At 39.2% G+C, this 17,462-nt stretch overlaps 1 protein-coding gene across 50 annotated transcripts in view; it reads right to left on the bottom strand.

Moving 5' to 3' along the window:
* The window catches only part of MICAL3 (microtubule associated monooxygenase, calponin and LIM domain containing 3), a 172,032-nt gene that overhangs the window by 71,070 nt on the left and 83,500 nt on the right, over nt 1-17,462 (bottom strand). For 23 of the 50 annotated variants that reach the window (XM_086885962.1, XM_086885963.1, XM_086885978.1 and 20 more), the window contains 5 exons: nt 17,007-17,203; nt 15,971-16,083; nt 15,424-15,486; nt 14,526-14,699; nt 13,380-13,472 (listed from right to left, as the gene is read on the bottom strand). In XM_086885962.1, the coding sequence (XP_086742088.1) occupies nt 13,380-13,472; nt 14,526-14,699; nt 15,424-15,486; nt 15,971-16,083; nt 17,007-17,203 (640 nt within the window). Of the gene's footprint in view, nt 1-1,240; nt 1,349-3,817; nt 3,923-5,747; nt 5,805-7,873; nt 7,970-13,379; nt 13,473-14,525; nt 14,700-15,423; nt 15,487-15,970; nt 16,084-17,006; nt 17,204-17,462 lie in introns of all 50 variants that reach the window. The other 27 variants (XM_086885946.1, XM_086885945.1, XM_086885947.1 and 24 more) reach the window with 3 other exon arrangements.

The following is a 17,462-nucleotide window of genomic DNA, read 5'->3' as shown; positions in this document are numbered from 1 at the left end:
GATGATGAAAATGGAGTGCTCAGCCAGAGATTATTGCTGCTGTCACTACAGTCCTAATTCCTTAAGCTCTTTGTCACTGCAGTAATGAGGGGGATTATTTCTACCCAGAAAGAATTTATACCTGTCTACTGATTCCATTCCAAGAGGCAGAGCACTTGCAGTATTTCTAAATGCAAGAAATAACAAATGATTTGTCTTTCAGAGTTTTCCAGATTCCACATATGCAAGTGCAGAGTTGCTTTTCAATGATATATATCTTGTCAAACATTACATTTAAAATGGTGCTCACTTCTAAAATTTCCTTCAGCATTGATTTTTAACTGGCAATCATAATTTGGCCAAGAGTTCTCCCTTTCCTCTGAATGATCAGAGACCTTTAAGGCTTTTAAAGTTTTCTTAGAAGAGAGATCAAACATTTCCAGGGGAAAAACTTCCTTTTAGCCGAACCAGATTTCTCCTGATCAAGTTTTGATTTAAAACCTTCAACTGCAGATCCTTCAGGATCTTTACATTTCTGCCAGCACATAAGAAGTTCTGTGCTCAAAAAATGAATATGTTAATATTAACTCACAGTACCTTGGACTATTTGGTGTGAGAAATTTACTTTGCTGAATTTTTCATTTGGGGTTGTGTGTTTCGGATTTGTTTTGTTTTTTGCCTACATATCACATCTGGCCTAATTATGGGTATTAAGTGAAGCATTTTATCTTTCTTCCTATGGTTTTCAAGAGATGGAATGTTCTGCAGCATTTTCAAAAGGAGGCAAAGAACCTGCTCCAGCTTAGGTCAAATCAAGTTCCTGCTGTTTACGTAGGACAACTGTAACTAGTTGAAATTCTCAGTGAATTATCAAAAAGCCAAAGCACATTTTATTTCACACTGTCCATTAACCATATATGCACAAACACATTCTGTTGTTTAGCCCAAAACTTCAACAAAAGCAGCAAGCAAAACCAGAAAGCTTCACTGCAAAGCCAGAAGGACTACCAGTGCTCAAACCCCCTGGTTTGAGCGTGAGATGCACCACAAACTTCTCACGGACACGGAATGTTAAAAACATTTCCTTTCAAACCGCTTTAGGGCTGACAACACCCGAGCTGTGCCAGGCACAGGCTGCCTCTGGCTTCTCCTTTGGGCATGAATAAGCACAGAGGTTCTGCAGGTGAAGCAGTGCCAGTGTCCCGTGGGGTGGACAAGCAGAGGCAGCTGAGTGCACCTGGAGTGCTCAGGGGAGGGCTACCTGGCGGAGAGAGTCGGATGAGGGTGAGGAAGGGCGGTTGGAGGAGCGGAGGCTAAGGGAGAGCTCCCACTGGTCAACAAAGAATCGGCGAGACGGCTCGGTCTCGGGCTAAAACATAAAATAAACATCAACACAATCATACATGTTCTCTTCTAAGAGAGAAGGAAAAATTTTTAAAAAAAACCCCAGCCCAGGCCTTTCTGGCTACCTTCAAGAACAATTTTTTTAAGACTCTTATAGGGAAACTGTGAGAAAAATACCCAGTGTATCTTTACTTTCTCCCTAGGGATGCAGTGTAGTTATTCTTAATTTGCTCTTTATTAGGTTTTACATTATTTAGGAGCATTTGGAAACAGTTACCTACTTCCACAGATGTCCAACCTCCTGTAACCCAACCAACTAAGCCACTGGCAAAGACCCCAAATCAATTTCCTCTGCTCCTTCTGTATCTCCCATTGTTCTCTATTACTGGCCCAAGGCACTAAGATCATCTTTCAAGGCCACGTGAGACCTCTTCTACATTTTAACTATATAAACCAAAAGTCTGCTCTCCTGGGGGACAGAAGAGAAAGAAGTTAGCTTGTATGTATTTCCAGTAATTAACAGCAAATTTCCTACCTAAAATTCACTGCAAGCAGATTAGAAACACCAAACCAAAAAAGAAGGAATCAATATAAAATAATCTGCTGATCTGGACTATCAAATGGCAAAGAATAAACCACAGACTGAAAACCTGCATCCTTCTGAAAATGGTTCCTCACAGGAGAACCCAAAATTTCATCTTCTAATATATCCTCATCATCATCTCCCTGGATAATTATGCCTATCCCAAGAAATAATTGATATAAATAGGAAAAAATTGAAAGTTGGAAGTATCAGACAAACAGCACTGGAAGAAACTGTGCATTCCTAAAAATTATAGTCTGGAAAGAAAAAAAATATGCACATTAAAAAAAAAATAACTGGCTTTCTTTGCAAAATAAATTATGGTTTTAGTTATAAAAAGGAAAACTAAATGTCATGTATCTGCATGACCCATGAAAATAGCTACTTCTAACCACTTGGAATAGATCAACCTCAAGATTGAATTCACTGAGCAAAATGGAAAAGAGCTTGGCTTTCACAGTTTCCCCAATTTATAATTAATATTATTATTCATACAAAAATTTTCTGTACATCAACATTTAATTAAATTTCTTCTCTGAAAATGTCTTACTTTGCTAAGCCTTCTCTTAGTATTTTTCTTGTTTTCTTCCTTTAAATCCCACATCATAATCCATCATTGCTCACAGTGTTCCAACATCTGTTTCCTTTTTCCTCTCTGCCCTACCCACTTTATGCTTTCCTCTACTTTGTGTTCTCAGTCTCTCCTCCTTTTCAATTCTGCACAACACAGAAATTAGACAATTTCAAGAATAATTGCTGTCTTTGCATCACAATGCTGTAATCTTTTTACACCTTCAGAAAGGGGATTAAAAATTGCCAGAGAACACTATAAAAGGTAGAAGCGAAGTATTTTGGTCTAGATCTTCATTTCTGTATCATCATTTTAACTGAATAAGGAAATGCACATGAGCATTGTGAATCTTGCTTTAGATATTAAGTCATGGCACCCATTAACAAAGAGGTGCCACAATGTTTAAAGTAGTCTTATTATTGAGGCCTTCATAGCTTGTCCCCAAAATTTCAAATCTAATTTCAAAGGTTTGCTGCTCCTTCTTGGAGATTCTGTGATTTTAACTATCAGAAAAAGATGGCATCCCAAAAAACCCCAGCAATGGGAAATGACCTAGATGTCACAAAATTCTTTTTAGTAGGGCTTGCTAAAAGTTATGCCCACCAACAAAAGTTCTGGGGCTGTTTATGCTCCACCTCAAGAAGACAGCTTGATTTGGGATGGTTAACTCAAAACAGTAAAGTTATGAAAAAAAATCACTTCTGTAGATGGTGCTTTCCAAAAAAGCACTCTGCAGTTTGCCAAGTGCTGCTGAAGATAACTGAAAACAGAGAGCAACCAAAGAAACCACAGTTCAAACTGGCATGCTCCCATAGCCCAAAGACAACAGACTGGAGAGAAAATTAAGCACAAAACCAAAACAAAACAAAAGTGAACACTGAAATCAAAGACAATCTGCACAAACTGCCAGATCTACCATTGGAAACAACTGCACAGGAAGGATGGACACAAGAGTAGTACTAAAGAGCCAGGAATTAATCTTGGAAAATGTGAATATTCTTGTTTCCAGAAGCAAATAAAATTTGTGAGCAGTTGACTATTAAATGACCACTGTGAGATGACTTGATCCAGAGCCCAGCTGGGCTTCAGCATTTACTCTGAAGTTTAGAGGCTGCTTTTTACTTCATTGTTCATTTGTTTTGAGGAACAGAAAGGGTCACTCACCAAACAGCTAAGAAATGACAAGACAAAAGAGTTGATGGCTGTTTTAACCACGTGACTGTAGAGTAGTGGTCATCATATTTTTAATGATTTTTTTTTTTTCTCTCACTCTCTGAGCCAAGATTTCACCTGTACCAGAATCCCACACTGCTACAGGTCACCTGTAGGGCTGTAGTCACCTGATGCCTCAGTGCACGGCGTGACTCCAGGAGGGCAGCCAGCTGACATGCCCTTTGCTCAACATTCATGGGCACTTGGTCATGAGAAAAGAAACGAGGAGATCTCTGCGAGACGAGGAAGGAGGCAGGAAGTAAAAAAAACAGCACAAAAAGGAAGAGACACCAAAATGCCAGCCAAAAGGTATTACATTCACATGCAGAACAGTAACTAAAGCTCTCATGTGAAAACCCCCCAGTATCTACTTTTCTAATGAAGTGCTATATTTTGACCCTCAGGGGCAAGAAAAACCAGTGGAATTAATTGTTATTTACAACTTTTCCTAGGACTGCTGCAGCCAATATCAAACAAGCACATAGCCTCTCTCTCTGGCATTACCATCAAAAAATAAATTTAAAATGTGGCTTTATAATGCATAAAGAGCCTTATTTGTCAGTTTATTTCCCCATAGTTCTCCATTTTCAAGGATTTCTTTTCAATATCTCAACATGTACTTATTTTTTTCTTAGATTTTGTGTACAGAAACACATTTTAGGGTAATGACCTTCAGTTCTCATAAAGAATGAATTAATTTCTTAAAGATGGTGGTACATGCAAAATAAATACTCTACAAGCCAAAGAGAGCATGTTTAATGAGCCTGCCTATATAAAGCAAAGAACAGCAAAATCAGTCACAGAAGCTGCCAGTTTTACTTATGTAACTTCACTGTCCTACTTGTTCTTATTGCACTACCATGTCAATACACCCTAGGCACAATATTTGACACCTCTGCTATTCTGGTCTTTCATATCAATGTTCCTAAACTGTTTTGTGGTGCACTTGGTGACATGAAAAAAGACCTGGCAGGTGGCCTGCTATATAAGGCAGGACTATCACTGCAGCATCACACAGCCATCAGCTAATTTGTTTGTAGAATACAAAATTAAATGGACCAGGGACTACAAACATGTGCATCAAGAAATCCGAGGCTTGATCTGTCAATAATGCCAGGGTGCTGCTCTGTATTACTAATTATCCTCCAATGCAGAACAGAAAATTGGGTTCACACCCAGTTTACAAGAAACACATTTCCCATTCAGATGCATTAATAATACTCTCTCCTTTCAAGCTGCTTTCCGTTCCACCTACTCCTTCCTACTAGATCATTTTCACTCAAACTGGGGCCTATTATAAAGCTGTGGGCTTCTGTGTCTTTGCAGACACGCGTATTCATTTTCTACTGCCTGTCACAAAACATTCGGCCCACAAGAGCCTTTTGTTACAACACATTCTGGAAGTTACAACAGTTTTATTGCTGGCTCCCATTTATGACTTAATTCATTCAAAGCCTGTACTGGAATGTCAATTAAGTTGTCAATATGAATTCAAATCAACTGGTCTTTTTGAGTGCCCATCTTTTCTTTTCCCATGCTTCTGTATAATACTGAGCTGTTCAGACTGCCTAATATTTCATTGTTAAGAAGGCTTCAAAGTGTCTATACTAAATAATGCCTCATCATTTTTCCTTTTACTTTGGCCTGTAGGAGGCAAGATGGAATGCCAGTTGTTTAACCATCCAGAAAGCAAGCGGTGGACACAATGCAACCATGTTCGCATGAATTAGCACAAAACATAACTCTTCTTGTTCTGCTACAGCCACAGCATACTTCACTAAAGAGGTGTAAGAGGAAAAGAAGAATGAGAAGAGCTCAAGTGCTCGACCTAGGGCAAAATAAAAGCATATAGCAAACTGTTGATGAAGGCTTGTTATGCATTTTTGTGGGTATCACACAGGAAGGATCGCTCCTGACTGACTCTCAGCAGTTCCAGCGTGTTAACAGCAGCATTAGGGTAAGTGTGCTTCACCACCCCCTGTATTTCACCTCTGTATTGCACACATCCACCACAGCTTTGTGTCATCAGCACCCATGCCATTTGTTCATGCTCTTTACCCTTTCCTGTCTGGGGTTCTGCTCCCCGGGATAGCCGGCACCAGGTTCCCTGAATCTCTGCAGGCAACAAATGATGAGCTTAAAAACAATCACAGACCAGCTTCCTAATTAGAACACACTTTATCTGATTTTTCTTATGATGCAGGCAGAAAAAAAGCCATAACAAGAGCAGAAGTTTATTCAGAATATTCTAAAGCTGGCAAGAACAAGTTGGCTCCTGTAGGGAATTTTTAAAAAAAGGATATATTCATATTAAGTCAATAAACAACAACATAGTACCACAATGTAATCAAATTAGTGCAATAAAGATGGCAAGACACTCAGTATAACCCACACTGTGATGTTAGTTCAGAGGAAGGAGATGGAAAGCTTAAAAGATGTGGCAGAATAAATGCAGTAGAAGAGCAGAATTAAAGGTTTTAAAAGACATCAGTGTAACAAGATCCATCTGACTTGCTATGAGGCCTGGGCCAAGACAATCTCAGGGAAAAAAAAAAATCATTTCTAAGGAAAAAGAATGCCTCCAAAAGGAGATTACTCAACTGAGTCTAACATCAGTTCTGTAGCACAGAGGGTAAAAATTCCTGAGTTAAAAGAAGGAGGACTTCCATAGGACACAACATAGAAAATTGTCAAAATACACTTGGCAGTAGCTGGCTTTCATGACTGAGCTAGGCAACCAAAAAGACACAGGACAAACAAACACTTGGAGAGGTGACAGAAGGAAAATATAGAGCTACCAGATCCTTAGTGAGTGAAAACAAGTTTCTCTACATGGAAAATGAATCCCACACTATAGATTAGAAAGTAAAACTCAGCATTTAACTGTCTTAGGTTGTCTATCTGTAAGGTTGGAGAAAAACCTTCTTCTTTCCTAAAACATATCAAACAAAACTTTAAAAGGATTTTGACAAAAGGAAGGCAGCTAGCTATATCACATCGTCTGATAACATTACACTGCAGTTTAAATGCAGGTTTTGCTAATAAAAAGGGCTTTCCTCCCCCATTCTACTTAGATGTCCTCTCCTGTATCCTTTTTGAAAAGTCTGCTGATCACACTGTGGCAGAAAACCAACCCCCTTTTTTGTAAGGACAGTTTCAAGTGGGATCAGTAGGCAGAGCTGATCTATCTTGCAGATGCAAACACCACAGAGGCAGCAAAGAATGTGTGTCCTGGAGGCTGACAATAATTAGACCAGATAAACAGCAAGATGTAATTAAAATTTGAGAAATCACACCAATAAGGCAAGTAAAACCTTCTGCCAAAGAATAGAATTTGTCTGCTCTGCTAAAAGGTAATCCTCCTTTACAGTTTATAGGCATACACGAGCTCAGCAAGGAAACATGCTCCACCTCTGGGGAAATTAATTTCTACAATCCTTAGGAGATGTCACGACACCTCTAAGGAACTGCAACTGCCTTTTCAGGACCTCTAGTTCAGGATTGATCAAGAAATGGATTTGAAAGTAGGAAAACAAAGCAAATAATTTAAAAGGATACAATTCAAGAAAGCACAATGACAATATTCAAGAAGACAAATATTAGAAGGATTTCAGGTAATATTTAACTGGGACAACAAATACATGTGCACAAACATCTTTCACACGCTGTGCTCAGAACAGCTCTCACTGCTCCAAGTTCAAAGTCAGACAGACTGAGATTAGAGCCTGGTGTGGGAGAAACAGAAGGACCACAATGGACGTATGCAGGACACTACAACACTTAAAAAGCGCTTCAAAAAAGAAATCCTAAAAAATGGGATACCAGGGCAAATATTCAGTCACACCTATTTAAACGGAGAGTGGAGATGGACTAAAGTTTAATCTTCTTTCCCTGCATTACTCCAAACATTTAATTTCTACTTTTCTGCATCTCAAAACTGAGAAAGGTTACTGTAATAAAAAAATTGCCTAGAGCAAAATCTCAGTCTCCAGTGGAAACTCTTCATGCTTCCAGTGAGTTAATGCTGCCCTAACTTCCTAACCTAAGATGTTGAGAAACCCCTATCAGCATCTGAAAGAAAGAAAATTGGAAATGTATTTGTAAATAAGCTATTTGATAAGTGAGCTAGTCACCTGTACAAGCAGCAATGAAGAGAAAGGGACAGAGCATGCAGAGGGAATCACCTGCTGCCTGGGATACGGTGGAGAGGAAGATGGAGTGGAAGAAGAAAGCATGATCACTTTTTTGGGGCAGGTCCGAGAACGTTCCTTATGCCTCATCTTTTTTTAAAACAGAAAAAGAAAAAAAAATCATAATAATGGTAGAAAAGAGGCAACATTACCAGTGGTTTGGTGAGACAGGCCAGAATGCATGAACTGAGACCATGATCCTAACCTCACACCTCTCTCAAATGAGCTAAAGCCAGAGTGTACCTGAAGCTGAGAGAGCCAAGTTTTCACCCAGAGCCACAAGATCACATTTGACAGTCCATGAACACAGATTTGTGTCAATCAGCAATTAAACCAACAGCTTTTGAGTCAAGGTCTTCCAGTCAGTTAAAGGCAAAACTTGGAACTCTCCATAACACAATTGGACTGCTCTCTTTGCTTTATGAAAAATTACTTATTGCTGTGCTTTAAAATGTTTAAAAGCATCCATCCTGTTGACCTAATTACTCCTGCTTGCAGCTCATTACTAATACAGTTCAAGTCTCAGTGTTCTGCTCCCAGCTTCAGATCCTTCCTCTCTAACTTACAGACATTACACCATCTCAGGCAAGCTAAAATGTACAACATTCTATTAGAACAGAAATCCAGCTGGTTTATAGAGAAAATGGAGCTGTATTTAATAGTCTGCACATTACACAATACACATACATGTCCTCAATTTAACACACCAGAAAATGTGCCCTTCTAGTGCTGTATTTCTTGTTATGTACAGTCTTTTCCCCACCATTTCTTCTCTATTAATGTGCCTTCTGCCTGATTTTTGTTTTACTTTTTGAGTTCTCACCAGAGCATATCTGGAAATGATTGCACTGGGAAAAAACAAAATGCTGTGTACCCAAAGCCACTGTTAGCTCAGTCTCTAAAAAACTGCACATGGTAGAGAGATATTACAGATGTTTACTACTGCCCTTGCAGACGAGCTGCCATTAACATCTGTTTGGGTGCTCTCCTTTTCAACAAAACAGTTAAATGAATAATACACTCCTCTATCTCAAACAGATGCTACAAGCAGCTTAAACTAAAGCATATGACTTTGCACTGCAGTGGATGAGGAACATTTTTATGCTGTTTCAAAAGGTTTAGCTGTGAAGTCACTAATTTCTAACTGAAAGTATGGTAACATTCTCAACCATAGAGCTGCCCCTGGATTTTCATCTGTCTGTGGCCAAGTCTGCATTTCAAATGTCAAAATTTTCACAAATTTGTTTATTTTTCCAAGGCAAATCTGAGAATACTGAATGCATGAAGCATGTGTTCAGTCAGCACTGTAGCAGAATGTATTTCTGAGTGTGCAAAGAAAAGGATGACTATAGGAAGGCAGAAAATAATCAACAGATTTAAATAAAAACATTGATGTAAAAAAGCAGTATTTGGAGAAGTCACTGGTGTTTTGTGTTCTCTCCTGTCGAGGTTTCAGCTCTTGATGTCTGTGGTCATCTCAGTCATTTCTTATCTTCAAAAAATACAGTCCCAACAAAATTACTGCAGTTTGTACTACTGCCCTTTATCACACTTCAGGGAATGGTCTCAAAAGAATAAGCAGCAGATCTCCAGAGGCAGGAAAGATGTGCACCAAAAGACATGGGATCTCCATCTTACAAGTATCTTTGTACACATCAGACATGATTTAAGTTTATGTATTACACTCAAACATTGCTGCTGATAAGAGACCTACAGAACAATAGCAGAAGACTGCTGAAGGCTATAAGCTGAGAGTCTGGAAATCCAGGGCAAAATTCAGTTTAAAAGGTTTGTCTCTCACACCATGCCCAGTCAGCTCCTCTTCTGGATAGACCATATGGCTTTCAATGGCTTCATGATCCTGGATGAGATTCTCTTTCCCAAAAGCAGCCAAAATGGCTCAGAGAGCAATAAAGCACATGATGGAAGATGTTCTTCTACAGCAGGCATTCATTTGAGGAGATTAACCACCACACCATGAAACAATCCAGCCTTTTTAGGTGATATTACCATCATATAAAAAAATTACATTTCCACTGTGCATATTCACAATATCTTCGTGCATCATTAGATGCTGCTGTGGTACTCATAAGAACACAAAACCAAATTTAACATCACAGGTCAACATCCTCAAAGTGTAACTCAATAAATCAATTTTTGTCATCCAATTCACAAGGGATGCAGGCCACACAGAATTTTGTGAGGAGCAGATTGGTGAGGTTTTAAACCACTTTTTTCTTTGGGAGGTATTGCCTTTCCAAGAGAGACAGCATTAAAGTTCTTGTGATGAAAGTAAAAACTGCTTCAGAACAGATTCTGCCAGGATTTCACTCTTTCTAGGAATTCTCTCTTAGCAAGCCACCCCTACCCCACCTATACAACACACAGAGGTGATCCTGCCTCACAAGCTCATGCAAACTGCCCAGCTAATACCTTAATTCAGGGGTAAAGCAAGATTCTAGATTTAAACTGGTAAACAAGTACAGCTAAGGAATTCCATCTGACAGACACCAGCAGGCAATACCCCAAGGCAGATGCCAATTTCTCATCAGAACTGTGGGTCCAACCCAGACCATTTCTTTTGCAATTCTCTTCCTTGCAACCACTCTTAGGCTTTAGCAATATACTTTCCTCTTCCATGCAGTTTCCAAAAGACAGGAAGAACCAAACCTGTCCATCATATAACTGCCCTTCTCCCAAAGACAAGATCTCAACTTCATTTTGCCAGCTAGTAAGAGCATTAGGCAACCTGTGGTTTCTCTCAGTAACACACACCCCACCCTTTGTCCCCTTAGGAGCTGTTTTGCTCCTCTTGAAAGCACTCTCCCCTAGCTGGAATTTGCTATGTGATATATTCAGTTAGTAGCAGAAGTTTCTGCTCATGAACTTCAACACCTGTGCCAAAAGAGAAATTTTACCAAAACCTTCATGAGCAGCTCTTTCTAGCAAGCATCATCCTCCCTAAAGAACTTGTCAGATACAATACTAATCCTTTACAGCATGTGCAGTGATAAAATACTGGGATTATCTGCCCTGGGAGGTGGTGGAGTCATCAACCTTGGATGTGGTTAAAAAAAAAGACTGGATGTGGCACTCAGTGAGTTTAGTTGAGGTGTAGGGGCATGGGTTGGACTTGATGATCTTGGAGGTCTCTTCCAACCTGGTGATTCTGTGAGAGCTCCTGGTACTCAGCAGCACTTCACTGCTGTCTGTCAGCCAGGGATGAGCCATAAAGCCAGAGTGACCGATGTCACACAGAAGGCCAGTCCAGCACCATCAAAAGCTGTAACCTCACAGCTATCAGGTTCTGCCTGCCCAAGCAACCAGAATCAGAAATCTCAGCAGCCAGCCGAGGTACTGCTTCAGCAACAGCTTCCTGCAGGAGGGATTTCTGTCCAGGCTTGGAAAAGCTGGCTGCTTGGCTCAGTGTCTCAGCTGATCTCTGTTCAGTCAGCAATAAATGGCTCTGAGCATGTCCATGGCTTTTGAATGAAGGTAACTCATAGTCTTCCTTTGCCCAGACACACAGGAAAGAACCTTTGGAACAGGCAGCCTATCAAGAGGGTTTCAATCCTTCCGAATCCTGCAGATTTTGCATCCTTGAGACCCAGTTTTATACTTCTTCATTACAAAAGCACTGCAAATCCTGCAAGAAATCTGGACCCAGGAATCAATCATCCTCTGCTGACGCAGTAAAGCCAATCGAGGAAAGATCATCTCCATGTGTAACACTGAGAGGGAAATCATCCACACAAGGCAATCACTGCTAGTGTTGAAAAGAAGAATTTAAATCCTCTGAAAGGAAAACTGTTGCATAAAGATTTTTTTCAAAGACATGCCCTACACTGCTTCCTGTACAGAGATGCTATTGATGTCAAGGGAAAGCAGAAGGATTTTTTCTTCCTTTTTTAGAATTTCTTTTAAGTTCTATAATGCAGGTATAAACAAGAACAAACAAAAACAAAAAACTGCTCCCTGGTGAGGAGAAAAATCTTCAATTAAAAGAGGAAATAAAGCTTTGTCCTTTTATTCTATCAATGACAAAAGGACGACAATAAGAACATTTGTGTTTCACTATAAAGACTCACCATAAAGTTTCACTAAACTTAATTATAAAGCCTTCATAAAGTTTCAGTAACAGGTTCAAATAGAAATCTCAAGCATGCAGGAATGCAGAGAGAGAGACAGCCACTGCAATCCAGTTTTCCTTTTCCAGGAGGTAATATAAGCAGTGCTCATCAACTCACTTAATATTGTAGAGTTTTTTTGTATCAGTTTTTTTCCCTTCCCTTGCTCTAAGTGCTCTTGAGAAATAAAATTTGCCTTAATCGTGAATGATGTGAATCCATCTCAAAGTGCTCATTAGCCTATAAAGATGATTTTGATGAGACAAAAGGTACAAGAACAAACAATGAGTCAGGAAACCAAAGCATCCTGACAATCCTACTGACAATAACTCTCCTGGGCTTATGTCTTCTTCCTTGAAATCTTCTAGATCATGGCACCAGTCATGACATGCAGCATTAATTGTGCTGAATGCCTCAGACACGAAGATCACTGTGAATTCATCGAGAACAGCAAATTTCCAAACCAGCGTCATCTTCTTCCTCTTGATTCTGGACTATGCTCTGATTAAACTACAGACAGAAAGATGTTTCTCCAAATTCTGGCTGTCAGCAAAACACCTCTGAGCACTCTCAGAAACATGAGGAGGGCATTTGAACAGGGAAGCAGTGGAAGCAGATGGAGTCAGTGAGGTAAGTAACCTTAAATACCTGGAAAGATAATCTATCAGGAACCTTAGCTTTGGAAAGCACACGGCTGTAAGAAATTCAGCAGCAATGACAATGGCCCAAAACGTTGGAGGGAAAATAAAACTTGATACTTGCTAATTTTTCTGCTGTTGGTCCCTATTCTGAACCCCTCTGTGGAAGAAAACTTAAAATGTACTGAATTCACAGTAACACGGGAGTCTGCAAAGCAACAAGTGTGAGAAGTTGGCGAGGAAAGCTGCATTAAAGAAAGTGTCAATAAAGAAAGGGAAACCACAGGAAAGTCTCCTGCAACTACAGAACACCTAAGATTTCACACAGGAATAGCAAAACTGATAACCAATTTTACTATTTATATTAAGGAAGAGCTTTAATATCATAGATGACATGACATCTTTTACCTCACAATTTTCCATAATTGCTTACAAGTTTCCTTTATTTCTAACAGAAGAATCTAGAAATTCTATAGCAAAAATTTCTGCTGCAACATCCATGAAAGTCTTGGTAAGCTGAAACCAGCGTAAGAGGGCAGAGAAAACTGGATTAAATATTTTTGAAACATTAAATCATACATCATCACCCAAGGGAGATGTTGACTTCATTCACTGAGAATTATTTAAAATAACAAACTCAGACAAGGTGCTAGAAAAGGACTGGCTTAAAAACACAACAGTGGTAGCTGGTGTTGGGTGCAGGCAATGCATTGTAGTCAGAATGAATTTCTTTACCTGTTTCCACTGGGGTATGGGAGCAAGCCGGCCCTGCTCTCGTCTGCTGGATGGCTGGCTGTGAACACGTTCTTGATAAGGCAGGACAGGTTGCTGCATGCAGGTTGTAGGGAAGGTGGGACCAAGGAGGAAAGATAAAATAGTGAAGGAAGCTCAAAGAAAGCCATAGGAATGGAATACAGAATAAGACAGACAAACATTTAAGGAAAAAAAATAGGGTAGGGGGGAATTCATTTAGCAAGTAAAATATAAAAAGGAAAATAACATCCAAAAATGGGAAACTTCACATATTTTTGGACCTTTCCTTTCATTTAATTGTTTCTTCAAATCATTGGCTGAGTATGCCAGCCAATGTGTAGCAGCAGAAGAAACATTTTATTGTGTGGAGAGAATTCACCATTCTGATTATGTTACACTACTAATGCTGACATGTAGTGTGGCACAGACAAACTTGACCTGGCTTTCAAGCAGCCAGCTCAGGTCCCACTCACGATGTGGCACAAGCTGTGGAGATGGACTCATGCAGCAGAGCAAGGGCTCTGGCACTTAAACCACACTGAGCCTCATCCTGCTGACACTGCACTGCCAGCAGCAGCTTCAAGTGACTCAATCTAACTTCAAAGATAACCACCCTGCAGTTGTAGCAGTTCAGATACCATCCTGGATAACAAACAGGACTCACTTGGAATGACACAAACATCCTGATTGCCAAGAAACTCCCAGGCATTTATCTGCTGCACATACATACACGTACAAAGCTTAATCACAGCTCACGAGAACAAACAGATGTAACCCGATATGAAAATGCTCAAATCAGAAATCAAGTGGTTGTTCTTAAACAGTATAAGCAGAACATTCCTGGAAAGCTTTTAAAGAGCAATAGGAGTTATAAAAGAAACTAAATTGCTGGTAATATGTTTGTGAAAGATTACACAATAAGGGCAATAACAGAGAAACAGGCTTTTTTAAAGAAGTTCTTCTCCACCCTGTACTTGTTAATTTTAAGCTTTGGGTAAACTTCTCTTCTCTAGGAGAGCCTTTGAAGTAGAAAAGCAACACTAGCATCCAGTCTTGGGGAATGCATGCTATCATTGATGGTTTTCCTCTACAATTCCAAAACAAAGGGGTTTGTTATCCATCTCCTACCTGTCTCCGTAAGTTTGAGGACGGCACCGGAGCATTCTCTTCAAACTTGGCCAGTAGCTGGGTTGCCATGGACTTGACTTTGTTCTGATTCCCAATGGCAGCATCAATTCTCCTCTCTGTCAGGGCACTCACCAGTGTGGGCCTTTCTTCTCTGTAGCTTCGTGGGAGGTCCTCCTAACAATCAGTGACATCAAAATTTAACAAGACACAACCAGATCACCTTTTCCTTTCTCCCGCTTTGCTGTGAAAAGTTTCTTACACTGTAGATAACAGATCTCTTAGCCTCACTTGAAAGCTCAGATTTTCATTTCCTTTGGCAAGTCATCAAGTGTTCTGTTAAATTTTACTGATCTTTTCAAGCTTATTTGATACACTTACCTACCAAAAACTCCACAGCTGAAACACCCTGACATAAACCAAAGGCCCATCTTCAAACAGCAAACCCAAAGCACTGAATTTTAATTCACCTGTACCCATTTGGCTACAAACACTGAATTTGAAAGACAGCCTTATGGGGCATACTGGAAATGTATGCTTTTTGCACAAGGCCAAGGCCAAAGTTTAAATATACATCAAGCTTTTGACAGTACTGCATGATTTAACCAAGAAGTTCTGAGTGTTGATGTCTTCAAACCATTGTAATTTGTGATAAAAACAGAGTATCAGGGAATTGCAACATTTCATTTGTTATGTAGTATTCTTTCACAAACTTTAATTAAATACTTTCACTGGAGATACCATGAAAGTGTAACCTCTGAAGAATTAAATTGTATCTAAAAAATTAAATTGTATCTAAAAAGCCTATATAAATCCTATACAAAAAAATAAAAGAACTGAAATGAGAAAAATGTACCTACCATTTATTTTGCTCCCTGACACCTCTCACTGTAATACTTACATCCTCAGATTGGCTGGTTTTTCTCCTCTTTCCTGCACCATCCAGTTCCTTTTCTTTTTTGTCCTGAAAACAGAAGGAGTAGGGGAAAGAAAACAAAAATGAGCATCACACTTTTCTGGACTGAAATAAGTGCCATCAGTGCACTTAATCAGTTTAGTTGCAAAGCTTATTTAATTCTCTGTGCTCATTCTCCCTTTGTTTAAGAAAAAGTTTTTTTCCTGGATACTCCTTAGGGGATTCTTATCTTCAGTTGGACAATTCTTCAACACTTTCAAATCATTGAAACGTGAGAAAGCAGCTATGTTCCAAGAGAAAATATATGCCCATACACTACCACAAGGCTAAGATTTTAAGACTGATATACACCACAGAGTACATGCTACAGATGCAATCTTGCAGTCATAAATGTCACATATTGTCCCATACCAAGAACACGTGGTCTCTCACAAACTAAGTGCACTGATAAACATTAAAGCTGCTTTTTTAGTACCACTGCTTGTCCAGCAGCCTGCCAGACCCAAGAGTTCCCAGGGCTGTGCCTGGTTACCTTGGGAGTGCGCTTCCGAGAGATGCTTTGTCCCAGTTTGCTGAGGAAGGAGATGGGAGATTTGGTACTGGCAATCAGGGCTGCCTTTTCTTCTGCATTCAGGTCCAGGCTATCTGTTAGTGAGAAGGCAGAACAAATAACAAGAACTGGTATTAAATACTCAACTGAAGGACTCGCTGATTCTTTTTAACATAGCAATCTTTTTCTTAAATTCTCTGTACAGAATGTCTAGAATGAATACCTTTCTCAGCTATTCTGCTTCTTCATTTTGCCCAAAGCAGTTCTTTCAGGGTTTATAATCACCCATAACAGATACTGTGTTTACTTTATTTACTTTTATATTTAAAGTATAAAATAAAATAATAATCTTGATGTTCATGATTTAAAGAACATGAACATTGGTATTCTTAAAAAGAATCCAGAGTTTTAGAAATAATACATGATACATACTAAATTTTTTAAAGGCTATTAAACCAAATTTTTCCCCCTTATCAGAAAGATAGATGTGAATTAAGATAATCAGTAATAAAGAGCTGTAACAACATTATCAATATTTAAAGGCTGGTCATGTTAATTTGGGTTAGGTAGTTACATCTTTCAGTTCTGATCAAAGATGTTTTGTTCCTCATTGGCCTCAAGTTACTCTCACCATTCAGGGATGGTGAATATGTATAAAACTCAGCTGGTGTTTTGAAATTACCTGTTCAACACCTACTAGCAAGGCACCTTGCTAAAACAAACAAACAGTAGTAAGAAAGCAGAAAACTTATCTAGTAGTGCTGAAGTGAGTCTAGAACTTTTGAGGACATTATTGTGTATTAAGTCCTTATTTTGCCCCTGCTGCTGACATCATGGTTTTTATCAGCACCAGTAACAAATCAAATTCTTCACAATCAAACAAATCAGTTTGTAATGTAAAGCTACAGTGAGTAACTACTCTATGTGCTCATGCAGAAGCAGCATGAAGGTAACTGAAGCACACACATTCACCCTGGAGCAGCTTTTAAATCTGAGAGAAGTGCCCCAAAGTGCTTACCACTAGAGGGGATGGTGTCTTTGAACATCTCATAGAACTGTGTGAGGTACATCACCATCGACAGCTTATCTGGCTCTCCAACAGATGCCATTTCCTTTCCAGTCATAATGGGAGATATTCCAAACTCTTTCTCGGCAATGTCGAAGGCCAGTTGATTATTCTTCTCCACATTGTTCTCATCCAAGGAATCAAAGTCTCTGCAAAGGGCAAAAAGAGGCCATGCACTGACTCAAGTAGAAAACAGTCTTCTGAAAGAACTCAGACATCCTTTTTTTTTTATTTTTTCACTTGAAACCCTAATTTTATTTGCCACCAACATGACAAAGTTGATGCTACTTAATTACAGTTATTGTTACTTAATAGTAACAATAGTTACTAGTTATTGTTACTTAATTACAGCAAACTACAGATATATTCTTTTAAAATTTATTTGCTTTTGCTAAAAACCTAGACTTT

Source organism: Cyanistes caeruleus, chromosome 4, assembly GCF_971803275.1.
Source record: "Cyanistes caeruleus chromosome 4, bCyaCae1.hap1.1, whole genome shotgun sequence".
Lineage (NCBI taxonomy): Eukaryota > Metazoa > Chordata > Aves > Passeriformes > Paridae > Cyanistes > Cyanistes caeruleus.
This window is presented reverse-complemented; position numbering and strand designations above follow the sequence as displayed.